Source organism: Enoplosus armatus, chromosome 24, assembly GCF_043641665.1.
Source record: "Enoplosus armatus isolate fEnoArm2 chromosome 24, fEnoArm2.hap1, whole genome shotgun sequence".
Classification (NCBI taxonomy): domain Eukaryota; kingdom Metazoa; phylum Chordata; class Actinopteri; order Centrarchiformes; family Enoplosidae; genus Enoplosus; species Enoplosus armatus.
In genome coordinates, this window is record NC_092203.1 from 2,084,508 (window position 1) to 2,101,751 (window position 17,244).

The 17,244-nt window shown below is 45.7% G+C and overlaps 1 protein-coding gene across 1 annotated transcript in view; it reads left to right on the top strand.

Annotated features, from left to right (window-relative positions):
- Nucleotides 1-16,570, top strand: part of xirp2a (xin actin binding repeat containing 2a) — a 48,079-nt gene extending 31,509 nt beyond the window's left edge. The window contains exons 4-10 of the mRNA XM_070930526.1: nt 2,411-2,548; nt 4,194-4,280; nt 4,516-4,585; nt 4,926-5,029; nt 5,662-14,977; nt 16,237-16,370; nt 16,464-16,570. Of these exons, the coding sequence (XP_070786627.1) occupies nt 2,411-2,548; nt 4,194-4,280; nt 4,516-4,585; nt 4,926-5,029; nt 5,662-14,977; nt 16,237-16,331 (9,810 nt within the window). The 3' untranslated portion in view covers nt 16,332-16,370; nt 16,464-16,570. The remainder of the gene's footprint in view (nt 1-2,410; nt 2,549-4,193; nt 4,281-4,515; nt 4,586-4,925; nt 5,030-5,661; nt 14,978-16,236; nt 16,371-16,463) is intronic.
- The last annotated feature ends 674 nt before the right edge of the window (nt 16,571-17,244 follow it).

Sequence of the window (17,244 nt, forward strand, 5' to 3'; positions counted from 1 at the left end):
CCACTTGAGGCCAAGCTTTGCAGCCATTTCAGAACAGATGAGAGGTGTTGTTAACTCTGGCTGCACTGACACACACAGTGAAGCACTGCCACAAGAGGCTTGTCGCTCTTTAGAAAGGGCTGTAACACAGAATTATCCCGACAATAACAACCAGTGGGACAAATTCAATAATTCTCACAATACCAATAGATAACCATTCCCAAACATCACTGAGTGATTGTCGGTGTGGCAAGCCTCATGTGGTGGCTACTGACAGCTGAATGTGGATGTTTGTGTGATGTGTGTGTGTGTGTGTGTGTGTGTCGCCAGTGGGAATCTGCTTAGGAATCTTGTTTTTCCGCTAAACCTTTGCAGCTGTTGTCTGCATGTCCACACTCAAGTGACAAGGTGTTTAAAGATAGCAGAACTCTTGATGGACACCATTCAGTCCAGTCTATCATCCAGCAACCCTGTCTCCTACAAATGACTATACATATATATATATATATATATATATACTAATTTGCAACAGTGAATATGTTTTGTACAAAATGTAACGAGACTATGATTACGTTTTCTGTCAAGATAAAGAGGAAACGTTAAAGAACGCCAGCAAAATGTTTTCCCTACAACATCTGCTCTTTCAATACAATATTCACAACCAAAGCACGATTAGACTTTTGGTGATTAAAGGTCCCATATTGTGCGACTTTCAGCATATATATTTTTATTCTGGGACTCCACTAGAGTAGCTTTGCATGACTCACAGTTCATAAAAAGCCCTTATTTATCTTCTCCTGGCCCTTTCTGCAGCCCCTCAGTCCACCGTCTGTCTGAAACAAGCCGTTTTAGACAAACTGAACCACCTCCAAACACTTGAAGAGTCGTCCTGAGCAGAGCGCTCCAATAACTCAAACAGACCGAGCGGGTGGATGAGCGTCCCTGTACTTGGTGGGGGGAGGGCGTGGCTGAGGGCGGTGACTGTATAGTTGTGACATCACAACCTTACAGAAGCCCAGGCGGCTCGTTTCTGAATACTGGGCTGTGTGCGTTTCTCGGTGGACTGAGAGTTTTGATACTTTCACAGTACTTACACAGCACCCGGAGCTGCTTTATAATCAGACAAGACATGGAAACCTTTTAATGGTCATGTCAAGTCACTCACGGGTTGATTGACGTGTTGGTTCGTCTACTCGCTAATCTAAGCTAACCGTCTCCGAGCTTGTATTTATTCGCATGCAATCAAGCGAGTAAAACCAAGACAAGAGATTCTTAAGTGCACAAATGAATGAACGCATGTGAGTGGAGGTGGACATTCTGTCGACGACAGTCATTTTAAATGAGAGGTTTCAAATCATATCAATGGAGCTTTTGTGCCCTGACGTAGTAAAATATTGATAACATGGTGCCCTGTCATAAAAATGCCACTGACCTAAACTCCTCTGCAATAACATATACGAATAGCATTATACCCCTCATTTGCATTAAAAAGGGAAAGGTGACGGGTGCGTGTGTTCAACATAAACTCACACACACACATCAACACACACATGGCAGCAAGCCTGGAGACTCTCATACATATTGCAGTGTCCAAGAAGCCGTATATGCAGAGGCCTACGTATAAATGTTTTATTGGGAAAGTAACTGACAATCCCAAAAGGAGATTATTGTATCAAATAATCAGTGTGCATTCTTGCCCACATCTCCTACGGTGAGGATCGCAGTCTCCTTACTGATGAGGTTTGGAAAGTCCTCTTCTCTCCTCCTCCTCCTCCTCCTCCTTGCAAAGAAACCAGGCTTTTTGTATTTTCCAGTTTTAAAGAATAATTTCTTCCATAGCCCAATAAAGTATTGAAAAGCTTTTTTGTTCCGTCAAACTGACTAATCTTTCTATTGATGTTTCACTCTCTGTATGGATATGGGAAAACTAAGTCCATTAAAATTGGGAGCCTGCCATCTTTGCTATTTCTGACATTTCTGCCAGAAATGAACATAAAAAATGACTTACTTTAATTCAGGTTTTATGTCTTTTTCAGCTGGTTTCATAGCAAATATGCAACTTTGCCCTGTTTGCGTTTGACTTACATCTCGTCTCTGTGTCTCTCAGGTATTAGCTGCAGCACATTATCTCGCCTTCTGCCGAGACAATCGTGTTAATGTTTTAAAATTACACCATTCACGCCAGGCTCAAAAGAACGCTGCTGATGCTCCTAAAAGCATTAGCATAATGCATTTGCATTCACTTTTATGTTAGCATAAGTGAATGTATAACATATTCACAATCAATGAAAGCAGAGACTGGTTCACCGAGGTCAAATCCAATCTCCTAAATCGAATGTGAACTGTAGGTTTACAGCGTGTTTTTAATCTTTAATGCGCATGCAGATGGATTTCCAGGTGTGTTGTCATGCTGTCTGTTTTCTGCTGATAGACGATGGATGAGTCGGAGGCGTGTTCGCTGCCTGGTGGCCTGGCCAGTGTGAAGAGACAGTTTGAGAACCAGGAGTTCGCCTCTTCGTCCTCTCAGTCCAGCGTCACCCAGTACCATTTCGAGCAGAGATCTGTCCAGGTGAGAATGACGCCACGGTCGCTGAACACCCGTTTCTTTCAAAGCGACTTCTGCAGTGAGCGTGACGTGACGTATATTTCTATTCCACAAAGCAGATGAATGCGTGTGACAGTCGCTGGAACATGCATGGGACACGAAAAATTTCGACATGTTAGTTGCATGAAATGAATGGGTTTTAAAGGAATAGCTGGACATTTTGAGAGATATGCTTATTGGTGATGTTCCGTGGTGCTCCGTGCAGGACTCTGTGGGAGCTAAGCTAACTGCCGAGCTACGATAATTGGCCGAGCTAATTGCGGGGGGAAAAAGCTACCGATTTTATAGTTTTATAATCTCTGATATGATCTGATTAGACCTACAGGTGACAGGTTAAAAAAAAACGGACAGGGAGTTATGTGCTAGAAATGTTTCTATCTGGCACAGTGACTTCTTGGAGTCGCAGCTGGTCAGTTTTAGCACCGATTAAACAAACAACATATTATTTCATTATTGAACTTTACAGGTGATGGGGTTTTTTTTTTTTCTAGCTAGTTAGCTGTTTCTCCCTGCTTCCAGCCTTTGTGTTAAGCTAAGCTAATCGTCTGCTGGCTGTAGTCTTCTCCAAAGACGATGAGTAGTGGAGAGATGGCGAGGACGACGGACGAAAGGGGCATTTTTCTTCCTCCTCCTTTTTATAAAGTCAGAGGAACTCGCAAGATAGAGTGCTGCTGTCCTTTCTGTTCACGAGCTCTGTGTAAAGTGAGAAACATATGAATGCCACTGAATGATTTACATTCCACTGTAGGTCTTTATTGGAAAAACGTGCGGCGCCTCCGAGGCGTTCTTGTAGGTCAAATCAAAGAAGCCTGAACTTTGTTCGTCCGTGTGGCGCTGTCATCCAGTGCGTGAGGGAAATGCCAGAACACGTTAGCAGCGTTGGGTCTCAGTGAAGTAAGGTCAACCCCCCCCCCCACATGCATTCTGCTCATTCAGGCGGGAAGCAGAGTGAATTCATCGAACGCACAAGGACCTTGCTGAATGCTAAATTTTACATGGGGGGGTTTGTGAGCGGAAGTGTCTGTTTGATCGAGTCATTGCTTCTGTGCTGCAACAGCAAACCACTTTCCACTCAGGTTTTCCTCACAGGTGTAATATCCAAGCTCTCTTTTTAAAACTGGCTGTACATGAGGAGAGATGATATTATTCTGACATAAGTGGTTTCTGAAGTACAGAGCGCCCCACACCCCCACCCACCCCCACCCCCACCCGCCATGTATCTTTCATGTTAACAGCAGAGGATACAAGCTCAAATATTATATTTCTCTTTCATCTCGTTCAAATTGCATGAATCTCACTGGAGGAAATGGCTGATGCAGTTTTGTGCCGTTTTTGTAATCTATTGCTTTTTCTCTCCAACACTGAGCTCCTTTAGTGGAAGTTAAACTTAGTCGTTCCCTAGGAAGCAGCTCTGTAATGGGAAAACATTTTTTATTAAGTTTCACAATATAAGAATTACTTACTCGCCCGCTGTTTCTTGCAGCTCGCAGTCATGAGGTGATAAAAGCGTGGCATGTGTGCGATTGTGTCGGGGGGGTTGTGTGAGTTGTGTGCATGTGTTGCCAATGTGAGACGGTCTCCACATTGCCATTTCTCTTGTGTCTGACAGGAGATGTCAAGCTCCTCAGAGGTGACCGTGAGAAGCAGTGCCAGACAGGTCGTCCCCACCACAACCGTCTCTCACGATCAACAAGAGGTACTGGCTGTTGCACTCACCATTTGTCACCAGCTGTGCGGTAGCATCTTACCACTGACAGACTGCTAATAAACCCAGTCTTCTCTGGTTATTTGAGAACTTTCTGATGCACTTAATGTGCCCTATATAAAACATTTGCCTCATGCTAAGCCTTTAACTTCTCCTTGATTGAAAACAGTTGGAGGCTGCAGTGCAGTTGCCAGTGTTCTAATGATTTGCCACCATCTTTTCACAGGTGATCCATGATGAAAGAGTCCACCATAACAATGTGGCCGCCAGTTACGGGAACCATTACAATGAAACAGGTTATTCTGCTCATGCCTTTTATATTGTAATTTGCACGTTTTTATCACAGCACTGCTTGTGTCCTGTAATGATTGTTCCCACTACTGCTGAATAAGGGATGAGCTATGAAAATGACTGCAGATGATTTTCTATTCAGTGCATAGCAGCAAATCTAATCAGGGCAAAGTCAGGAAGGTAAAATATTGGAAAGTGGAAATTGGGCAATCACCGCTGCATGGTTTCAGAAAATGAAAACTACTCAGGTTTTTAATGAAATGATTTATTTCTCTTTCCAATCCCCCTGAGCTCCCTCACTGCGAATGACTTAATGAGGCAGCCTTCTTCTTGTGTCTAATTCAGTTATGCTCGTCGGAGGAGAGGACCTACCAAAGGTTTCCACTCAGGCTTTGAAGCAGCAGTATGAAAAAACGATTGAGGGAGCTGCACCAGCCAAGGAAATTAAGGTAATGATGCTGTGTGTTCATCTAAATAGATGATAGTTTGTGTTTTTATGAGGTATCAGTATGAAGATAAGGCCACATCATGAAGTCATCAAAAGGAAATTGCGCATGCCATGAGTTGTTGGAGAATAAATTGGATTGGATAAAAGACCACAAGCCATTACACAGCCGAAGTCTGAAACTTTTTTTTTTTTTTGCGTTTTTTGTGTTCAAAGGAAAGCCCAGACTAAAACAAGAACTCACATTACTGTCTGCAGTTAAAGTGGTCTTCAATGAATATTTCAATCAAGTCAGTAATTAGGAACATGCATAACTGAAAATGTCTAGGTTTGACAGACTTGAGATGTGCATGCATTTGTGCCTTTACATCCAAATTAGGTTCGTTATTTGAGGCTTTTGCTTCCAGCGTCGGAAAGGGAATTTGATTCAGCTGCAGAAATCATAAAAAAAAAAAAAATGAAACAACATTTATAATAATTCTTATTTTAGGCTGAAAGTTGATACATCATTTTCCAAATGACTCTGTACTTCAAAGCTGTCCTTTTCGTGACACAAAATGAAAAATCTGATTTTCTAGCTTCAACACAAGCCTCACTGTCCTTCTCTCCTTAACCAAAACCACTTCTGAACCGTAGGTTGATGTGGATTTCAACCAGTTTCAATGGGCTCCAGTAAATCAGTCCTCTAAAGTTTCAGCCACGACCAGCTATGACACCTCCTCCACTTTAAAGACTGCCACTGCCTCATCAGTAGCATCTGCCTCATCAGTGGCTTACGAGATGCCAGACCATTTCCCTCCCCCGCCCTCGAACCTACTGCAGGTATCACAGGAAACCCCTGAGTACGTCTCTTTGCAGCATCAGGAGTCAGCCTCCCAACATAAGCACACTGTTAATAAGGAGCAGTACTTTAAACACAAGAGCATGGCTGAATTAAAGCGGCTTTACAAGCACATTCATCCAGAGGTCCGGAAGAACCTGGAAGCGGACTTCTTGAGTCAGCTTACTGAAGCAGAAAAGAAGACCTTTGAAAGCGAGGAAATGACGGGAGATGTCCAGCAGGCATGCTACATGTTTGAAAATGACGGCAACAGCCCGAGTAGGTGTTCGAGCCCTGATGGAGAGGACCTGGAGTGGGATGAGATCCTGAAAGGCGAAGTGCAGTCCATGCGCTGGATGTTCGAGAACAAGCCACTAGACGCGATCAAAGACGAAACCCCAGATGAGAACGAGGTGAGGAACATTGCCCAGCAGGAAATCATTGCTGGCAAAGATGTCAGATACACAGCTTGGATGTTTGAGACTCAGCCCATGGATGCTCTGGGGACAGAGACTCCTGATTCAACTGAGCCGTCACAAAAATCATCCGATCTCGCAAGAGGAGATGTCCGCACTGCTACGTGGCTTTTTGAGACACAGCCACTTGATTTGCTGAATAAGATCTACCAAGAAGATGAGCAGGTGACAGATGTCGTCACCAAAGACATCAGCGGCGGCGATGTGAAAACTGCTAGATATCTTTTTGAGACCCAGCATCTGGATTCCCTGGGTAAAACAGAAACCATTGAGGAGAGCCACTTCCTGAATCTGAAGTCTGAGCTGGAAGAGATCAAAGGGGATGTGAAGACAACCACACGCATGTTTGAGACCCAGCCCATGTGTGTCATCAGGGGGGATTCGGGAGAGATGCTGGAGATCACCACCATACGCAGGGAGGAGACTGAGAAAGGAGACGTCAAGACATCACGCTGGATGTTTGAAACCCAGCCCCTGGATATGATAAACAAAGACCCTGCAATGGTAAAGCTGATATGTGGTATTTCCATGGAGGACAACATTCAAGGTGGCGTGAACAAAGGTACGTGGCTTTTTGAGACAAAGACTCTTGATACTATTAAGGATGAAGAATGGGAGAGTTCCAGGAAGCAAAAGGAAGAAATAATTGGTGCTGATGTGAGGAAGCACTGTTTGGTCTTTGAGACTCAGCCTATGGATACTCTGAAAGACAACGCCAATGCCAGACCTTTACCCTCAGCGGAGATTGTAGGAGGTGATGTTCGATCGGCAAAACATTTGTTTGAAACAGTACCCATGGAAAATCTGAAAGAACTGCTCGAAGTGGGAAAACTTCAGAAAATGACTGCATCTGAAGAAGAAAAGGGTGACGTGAGGCATCAGAAGTGGGTCTTTGAAAGCCAGCCATTGGAGAATATAAGGGAGGAGAAGAAGGAGATTACAAGAACTGTGAACGTTGAAGCTCTTGACAAAGGAGACGTGACAAATTATAAAGAAAGGTTTGAAAGTATGGATTTAAGTAAGTGTGAAGGCACACAGAAAATTCAAGTTGAAGGTGTCACAAGTGGATCCGTCAAATCCAACAGAGTTCTTTTTGAATCTACCCCTATGTATGCCATGCAAGACAGCTCTGGCCATTATCATGAGGTGAGGACCGTGAGGCGTGAGGAGATTGTGAAGGGAGATGTGCGCAGCTGCAGATGGATGTTTGAAACGCGTCCTATCGATGAGTTTGACGAAAGCATCAACAAGTTTCAGATCATAAAAGGTATATCCAAACAGGAGATCGAGTCGGGGGATGTCAAAACAGCCAAGTGGTTGTTTGAAACTCAACAGCTTGATGCCATTAAATTTTTCAGTAATTGCGAGGATGAAGAACATAAAACTAAGGAAGGTATTGAAATCGAGAAAGGGGATGTTAAGACTTGTAGGTGGCTATTTGAGACTCAACCGATGGATGTTCTGTATGAAAAGATGGAAAGGAGCGAGGCTGACGTCGAGGAAGTGCAAAAAGGTGATGTCAAAACGTGCACTTGGCTCTTTGAGACCCAGACACTTGACAACATACGCGATCATACCGAGTCTGAGTCTGAGACCATTCTGAAAACCTGCACTGTGAAGCAAGACGACATCCATGGCAAAGATGTGCGACTGGCCCGCTTCCTCTTTGAGACGGAGAACCTCGAAAATATCACAGGCGAGGACAGCGGTTCTTTCAGGAGGGTTACTGAAATCGACATCCAGTCAGGCGATGTTTCTAGGATGAAGTACATCTTTGAGAATCGCTCCTCTGACATTATGAGCTCCACCTCTGAGGAAACAATGCAGAGGCTGAAGACACAGCAGGCCGAGGACATCCAGAGGGGAAATGTGGTCAACTGTACCTGGATGTTTGAGAATCAGCCAATCGACGTCATCCGTGATGATTCCACAGAAGCGAGGGAAATTCGCACTGTGACTGATGTTCAGGGGGGCAACGTTGACAAAGGCCGCTTCATTTTTGAGACATACTCTCTGGATGAAATTAAAGAGGAATCAACTGAGACTGATATATTAAAACTCACTAGTGTCTTCAGGGGGGAAATAGAGAGGGGAGATGTGAAAAATTACACCATGATGTTTGAAACTCAGCCGCTGTATGCCATCCGTGACAAAGAGGGCCATTACCATGAAGTAACTACAGTTACCAAGGAAGAAATCATGAGAGGAGATGTGGTGGGGGCCCGATGGCTGTTCGAGACAAAGCCTCTGGATTCAATTAGAGATTCAGAGGAGGTCTATGTCATTAAAGCTGTGACTGAGGAAGGCATCAACAAAGGAGATGTCAGCTCTGCGAGGTGGAAGTTTGAAACGCAACCTCTGGATGAAATTACAGAGGAAATAAAAGTAAGGTCGAAAACAGTTGCAGATATCCAAGGCGGTGATGTGAAGACAAACATGCAGCGTTTTGAGACTGACGAGATGTCTCAAAAGTACATCAGAACTGTTAGCGTGAGCGAAATCCAGAAAGGCGATGTCAGATCTGCCACATGGATGTTTGAAACGCGCACAATTGATGAGATCCACGGCAAAGGCGCCGAGTATGATGGCATGGAGAGAGTGACAAAAGAAGAAATAATGAAAGGGGATGTCAAACAGTCTGTGTGGCTCTTTGAAAAGCAGCCCCTTGACAGTATCAAAGAGACTGATGGCACAGAGCTTGTTGTGACGAAGGAGGAAATCCCACAGGCCGATGTGAAGACGACAACGTGGCTATTTGAATCCACTCCATTCCATGACTTCAATGAGAGCAGCATGGAAAAGAAAGAAATCATCGGTAAAAGCATCAAAGAGACACTTGAGGAGCTTTACTGTCAGAAAATGGTGGACTCACAAGGTGTCCTTATTGAGGCAGATGAGATTGGTGATGTCCGCATGGCAAAGTATAAACTCATGAACCAGGAGGCTCCACAAATCCAGAAAGAGGAGATTATCAGAGGGGATCTGAGCAACATAATGATGAACCTCCTGAACCGCAGGGAGACCACTGAAAGGGGGATAACTGTTGACGAGGAGGAGCGGGGGGACATCAATACCACAGTGAAGCAGCTATTCAACCGGGAAAGGGGAATCAATGTTGAGAAAGAGGAAATTATCTGCGGTGACATTCAAGAGGCCATAAACAATCTGCTCAAGAATGAGGGCTCCTCCAAGCGTGGCATTCTGATTCAAGAGGATGAGAAAGGAGACGTGAGGCTGACTATCTATTCCCTCTTGAATAAAGGGGAGAGGGCCAGCATGGAGAAAGAGGATATAGTTCAAGGTAATGTAAGCAGAACGCTTCATCGCCTTCTTTCCAACTCAGGAGGAGAAGACTCTAAAAAGATACGGGTCGGAGACACGGAGAGGGGAAATGTCAGCTTTTACTCCACATGTATCGAGTCAGGAGCCTTGGATTATCTGAAGCAGCTGCAGTTCGAACCCGATGAAGCCCAGGAAGGGGTGGAAAAGGAACGTATCATAGGCGGTGACGTTGAAGAGACCAAAATCTTGCTGCGGAAGAAGCAGCAGGAGATTGGTCGCACAGTTGCGGAGGATGATATAGTTCCTGGTGACGTACACAGCACCGTTAAAGTCTTTATGATGGAGCCTACGGTCGGCTACAGAAACCTAGAGAAAAAGGACATTGTTAAAGGTGACCTCAGTGCAGCCCTGGATTCACTGACCCAAGCCATCAATCAGAAAGTGGTAATAGAGAAAGAGGAGGTGGTGAAGGGAGACATAACCACTACTTTGAGGTCTCTGGAGGAGGCCCAGCATCAAGCCAAAGAAATGGAAAAGCCGGAAATCGTCAGGGGAGACATCAGAGGTGCTCTCGAGTCACTGGAGAAATCTGCCACCACCAATACGGAAGCGACTGTCGAAGATTTAGTGCCAGGTGATATCAAAGGGACCCTGAAGTCCCTGGAGGAGGCAAAGCAAGCTGTGAAAGAGGTCGAAAAAGAGGAGATTGTCAAAGGAGACATCCATACTGCCATGCAAAGTTTACATGAGGCATCGAGCGAGAAAAAGACATACCAGCATCAAGTGAGCGAACAAGGGGACGTGAAAGCCACTATCCAGCTTTTACTAGAGCCAACAACTTCTCCGAGAATGCAGCGCAGGGGCAGCATTGAAGGCGATGTGAAAACGTCCATAAGATCTCTTTATGAAGGACAGGAGGCAACACTGCTGGAGAAAGAGGAGGTAGTAAGAGGGGACGTTCAAGGGGCAATACAGTGTCTAATGCAAAGAAAACAGTATTCAAAGCCGAAACGCACGTATCCCCCCAAGAAAGCAAAAGTGCCCTTGAAACATCCATTAACTGTAAAGCAAGCGGAGCATGAATGCTTACATGAAGTTAAGAGTGAGAGTGTGGCAGTCAATCCAGCCCCCGCTGTGAAAAACCTTTCTCAGAGCGGTGAGTCACAGAAGCACACACAGAGGCACAGCGAAAGCAAATCTGTGAAAACACAGGTAATAACCCAAGAGGACCACTCTGTTACTGTAGCCAAATCAGACAACACTGCCGGGGCCTCTCAACAGAAGAGCATAAAAGAACAGAAACAGAAAGCGCTGCCCCCCCAGAAAATACAAGCTCCTAAGCCAATTATAATAAAGAATAAACAAATGGCTACTAATGATCAAACAGAGACTACAGCAGCTGATGCGAACGTGACGAAAGAGGTGCAAAACGCATCACAGGCGAAAATTTCAAACAAGCAAATATGTGAAACAAAGACAATCAAACAGGTGCAGACTACAGTGGTGGAGAAAAGCGCCACGCAGAAGCAGAATGTAACGGTATCAGAGCAAATGTCAGCGTCTCAAAAGCAGACGGAGAATAAAGCTCTCGCACAAAAGCAGAACATCAAAAATACGAAGAGCGATTACCGTAACCTTGACATGAGAGGGAAAGGTGTGATCAAAAAGGCGAAGCCGGAGATCCACTTCCCGCCTCCTCCCTCTTCCCCACCTCCGCCCTCAGAGTCTGAGCTCTCCCTCCCTCCACCGCCATCGCCGGTGCTGGAGAGCCCAGCATCCCAGCCTTCTATCATGAGGCAGGACAGCGATCTCCCACCCCCGCCACCTCCGCCTCCCATGGAATGCATAAAGTCAGAGCCTGAGTTTTTCCCTCCTCCTCCGCCTCCTCCGCCTCCACCCTCTGTGTGTGGGCAAGATTTTCTTCCTCCGCCTCCCTCACAGCAAGAGCTCAATGCAATGCCTCAGCCTCCCCCCGGAAAGCCGGGGAAACCCATCGGCAAGCCTTTATTCAAAGTGCCCAAGCAGCCAGAAACACCGAAGCAGCCCATACAAGTCAAACCCAAATGGCAGAAAAAGCAGCCAACTCCTCCACCGCCTCCACCTCCACCTCAGCTCCCTCCAGATCAAGAAACAACAGTGTCAACAGGCCGCAAAGAAGAAGCGAAAGTTGAGGAAGTGAAAAGGGAAACAACCCAACAGATTGAAACAAGCAAGCAGATTCAGTCCGAATTAACAGCAGTGTCAACAACAAAAATGTCAAGCATCCCAGCTCTTAAACCAATGCAAAAAGAAAGCCCACAGCCACCCAAAAAAGCGTTTGTCCCTCCGATTAAACTGCCTCCACCTCCTGAACCCGCTCCAGCACCAAAGTCTAGACCTTATGCTCGCAAATTTAAAACTCCTCTCATGCTTGCGGAGGAAAGATTTCGGCAACAGAGGATAGAAAAAGAGGAAATAGAGAGGAGCACAGTCACAACTCCTACTTCTCCACCAATAAATATGCCCTCCTCTGCCGGCACTGCGGAGCTTTCTGCAGCACAGAACACTGAGAAAGAAGTGGCCACGGAGGTGACAAAAGTGAAGACCGAAGAAACTAAGACTGTTTCCAAAGGAGGAGTATCAGCACCTGATTCACCTGCCAAGAAAACCCATTCCCAGATCCCTTTAAGCAAGCCCTTGATCTCAGTGGTAAATAAGAAATCAGCCCCTGGATCTTCAAATGCGTCCTCAGATGAAAAGCATGTTGCCAGTGAGCACTACTCAGAAAAAACACTTGCCTCAACTGATGTCATTAAAAAGAGTCAAGCCGCACCCAAGAATCAGACTGTTTCTGTTTCTCAGTCTCGTCGTGAGGCCTCAAATATTGAAGTCCAGTCATGTGTGTCAAATGTGGTCACTTCTTCAGTCACGGAGCAGCAGCAGTTTATTAAGAAATCTAGCACCAGATCTGTTGCTGCCACACAGAGTGCTGTCCAGGAAAATGTAAATCTTCAAAGCCAGACTGCGGTCACATTGAAAGCTGAAGATATAAAGAATATTAATGTGCCTCTGACACAGGAGGGGAAAATGAGTCCCTCTCAACCCACTAAAATTCCAAAGGTAGCTCCAAGTTTCAAGGTGAAAACCTTTAAGATGCCACCAGAGAAGAAAGAGGAGAAATGTGACAGTTTGGTGCAAAAGGAAGCAATGAAAAGTGAAATGCATGTACAGCAAGAGAAACGTAATGTGTCGCAGACAAGTGAAACAAGAGTGAACCAGGAAAGCAACCAGCTGACGTCAGCAAGGACTGAGATGAGAACCGAAATGAAAGTAAAGGAGAAGAAAAGTCAGGTGGCCCCACCTATAAAGGAAGTTGAAGTGGAGGTTCACATGAAAAAGGGAAAGCAGGTGCGAAAGAATGAGACTGAAGTAAAGCTGTCACCATCAGTTACTGTTTTAATGCCGAAGGTGGCCAAGATAACATCTGCAGCAACTCATCAAGGACAAGGCCATGTATCTGTCTCCCACAGTCAGCAGAGCATGAAGGCAGAGCACATTCAAAGACACGAGGAGGTGGTTGTGACTGAGAGTGTGGTGCAGCAAAGCCTTCAGAGACGAGAGGCTGTGCAGATGCAGAAGCAGCAAATAAAGCTACATGCAGCGGAAACAAATAAAATTCAGATAAAGGCAGCCAAGTCAAAAGATGAGTCTAAGGATGTGTCTGTGAAAGAGACGGGCAAAATGGCCCATAAAGACGAGGCTAATTCAGAAGAAATCGGAGATTCAGAGAAATGTAATGTGATGCAGAAGCTGCTCGCTCAAATAAAAGAGCTTGAGGGCACACCAAGCAAAATAGACTCCAACACTGTCAGGGTGATTACAAGCGAACTCCCCGACTGGCTGATGGGCTCCGATGAGAAAATGAATTTAAGTGAAATTGCAAAAAAGCAAAGTAAGAAAAAGCTGAAAGAGATGACGGCCTATGTGAAAAATATTGTTCAAGCAAAACTCACATTGTTGGAGGAAAAGTTGACAGCAGTGGAAAAGCAGGAAAAAGAAAAAGAACCACCGGCGCCACCGCTGGTGCCTCCAAAACCGGACAGGAGCGTTTTCAGTGGAGCAACCGCAAAGATATCAAAGATCAGCATCGGATCGTCCAAAACTGAAAAGAAGGTGGTGGAGGAGAAAAGGTCACTGCAAGAGAGCAAAGTGCATCAGGAGCTGGGTGAGGTGGTTGATCGGAAAGTGTCCTCCCCGTTGGCAAGCATCCGCACTCCATCACCCACATTTATCAGTATTGAGTCAAGGAGGATAGACTCGCCTCTCAGAGTGACCCCTTCTCCTCCGCCCTACAAATCTGTCGGCACACCTCCGCCTCCGCCTCGCAAGTCACACACGCCCACATCTACCTTCAGCAGGGCCACGCCGTCTCCCACCCTGAGTCGCTCCGAGAAGCTGATGAAGCTGAGGGATACCACCTCGAAGCTTTCCCGCAGCTTTACCCCTCCACCTGCCGCGCTGGTGCCAGAGTTCTTTGCAGCTGAAAGAGAGCAATCATCCCCGTTTAGCGACAAGGAGACTCTCATAGATAGAGGTGAGCAAGGACTGGTGGATTGCGCCGAAATGGTGGACTCCATGATGACTGTGAAGGACAAAAAGACTTTCTTTGAGGAGGCGCAGAAGGCTGAGGTGAACAGGGCGTACATTAGGAGGGATCCCATCGATATCCCTGAACGTTTGGGACCCGATGCTGAGGAAGGCACAGAGGCTGTGACTATGGACCTTCTGAAAGAGGATCTCCCAAGAGTTGACCTGTCTAAGCTGCTAAACAGATTTGAATCCACACAACCAAAAGTCTACACCAGAAAAGAGCCTATCGTCATCGCGGAGAGGCTGGAGAGTGATACAGAGGATACAGAGGCTGACCCACATACCCCGAAAACTGAAGAAATCCCGACATTCAACGTCAAAGCAATAAAGGATGTGTTTGAGACGGGGGAGCACAGTTCCCAGGCAGCCCGAGAGCTAAGAGAACAAATAGAGAGAAGAGAACCTGAATCAGCCCATTCCGAGCCGGTGGGTCACTCCGAAACGACAGCGGTCACTGAGCAATTCTGCAGCATTGACGACTTCGGAAACATGACAAGGGAGACGAGGAGTGAGCTGCATTCTGGGAGCTCCTTGACCCGTGGTAACCCGCCGTCCTACGCTGACGTCGTGAGAGGCGCAGTTCCAACAGTCGCCGTGCCCCCCGAGGCCTCCACCGAGGAGCTGCTGCGAAACTTCCAGCAGTCGTGGGCCGAGAGCCAAGGAGTTTTCCAGAACCTGGGTTTCAGTGTCACGGAGCAGAGGACTTCGCAGATCGTAACGCACCAGCAGGAGACTGTCGTGACGGGTAAACCGAGCTGTGCAGCATGAGGATACTAAACAGGCGTGACGGTGTGTTTAACACGCTTTGTGTGTGAGAAGTTTAAGGCATCAGCTGCATTGTGTGGAAAGAAAAGACGCATTAACATTGGTTTGACACTGTTGTTTATGTCACGTGATTCCCTTTGATGTGCTTCCTTTTCATTCGAAACGTTCGCACTAAAGCCCGAAGCAGCTTGCGGTTTAGGTGCTGTCAGTTTCACACATTTTAATATTCACAGGTTACACTTTGTCCTGTTTATTCATGCCTCTGATGTGTGAAGCTGGCAATGACGGCAACATATTGAACCAATATTTCTGGGTGTGGGATGCTTGCTTTGCCTGCGAGACAGCCGAGAACCTTTCATTCCATATTCATGAAGTGAATTCCAAAAGTCACATTTGAAAACACGGAAGTGGTTACGTTTTCAAAGCCTTTGCAGTAATTAGGAAAATCTTCAGTCCTTCAAAGACGAGCCACTTTTAGACAATTCATTGTAATTCTAATGCTGATACTAATTACAATATAATACATTGCTCTCCAGCGCAACGCCTAGAAACTAGAAGGCGCCGCGCTGTTTTGATTTACTCAGTTACAGCAGTTTTATTTGGCTTGCAGTCGCCCCTTATAACACAGTTAAATGAAAGTTTGTTTCCTCCTTTTTTGGGTAATCTCATAATGTTTTAACAATTTCCTATAAAGTTTCCTGGAAAGAGCTAAGTCATTTGATTGTAATTATAGATAAAAGAGGACCTGCTTTATTTAAATCAGGGGGTCATTTGCAATAATGATATTAAAATGCCCGGACCCTGACTTTTAAAGAATACGCGGCTGCAGTACAGCTCATGTTGACTTGAAAATGGATGCAGTTTAACGTTTGGCACGTTTGCACCTGTGCATGTCACCGATAAACACAAGAGGCATTTAAAGCAACTGATGTCCGCGGTGCACTCCGTTCAGCGGAAGTTACGTGGTCTCGCTTTAACCATGTCCTCTTGGTCGGTGGCTCCCAACCTGTTCATTCAAGGGATAAGAAAGGCCAAAGAATAACATCTGTTTGACACAATTGTGTTTATTTTTTCGGACTTTCCTACAATTATTTGTTTTAATACTAAATGAAATGCTGGGTACTTCGATCTCTTAAAAATCAAACGTATGTGAAGGGAAACTCACTCTAAGACCATAACTTGAACATCTTTACTTTGCCTCGTTGCACCAAATCATATGGTTATTTCCTTTTTTTGCAGAAAATTCGAGTTCCAGAGTCCGAACTGTGCAGGGTGTGTCGGAAGAGGGTGTACCCCATGGAGTCGCTGATTGCAGACAAACAAAACTTCCATAAAAGCTGCTTTCGCTGTGAACACTGCAGAGGCAAACTAAGGTGAAGCTATTTCACAGAGCAAAAAGCAACTTTGTGTTTTTTTCTTTGCACCACTTTAACCTCTTGTTATCTTCCTTTTTTTTTTTTTAATAGTCTTGGCAACTATGCCTCTCTCCATGGACAAATGTACTGCAAGCCACACTACAAGCAACTGTTCAAGTCCAAAGGAAATTATGATGAGGGATTTGGACAGAAACCACACAAAGAACTTTGGAATAACAAGAACCAGGAGAATTCAGCTGAAAAGACAAAAGTGAGATCACCGTCACCTGAAAAGAAAATCATGGATTCCAGATCTTCCACCACTCAGAGCTCATCAGTTACTCAGGAGAATGACATAAGCACATCAGTGGACGAAACCAAAAAGCTCACAAGTAAGATTTCTGTAATGTGGCCTCCTCAGTCAGATTCTCCAAAGAAATCCTTCACTATTGAGGAGGAGCTGAAGTTGGTTAAGCCATCGTGGCCCCCTAAGGAGGACTCCGCTCAGGAAAATGAGCACCCAAATCAGCCCATGAAGCCATTAAAGGAGACGGATATTCCCGCAGCAAAAGTACAAAATGGACCCCAGGAAAATGACACGGTGCAAGATCCTACCTGTTTGACAGAGAGTGTGAAAAAGCCCGAAGAGACTCCAGCAGAGGCTCCGGCCTCCCCCGTAGCAGCCGCTGAGGAACGAGCGAGTGTTGCTCACACTCGAGGAGCTAAAGAGTCAAACAGTGGCTCTGAGGCTGTGGCACAAGTGGGTTCCGAAATGGACTCTGAAGTGCACCCCGGAGTGGAAGAGAAAGAACAAAGCGAAGCGAGCGATGGTGGAGCCGTGGAAAGCATGAAAGTGCCGGAGAAGAGTGAAGGGAAAGGTGCAGAAAGGGTG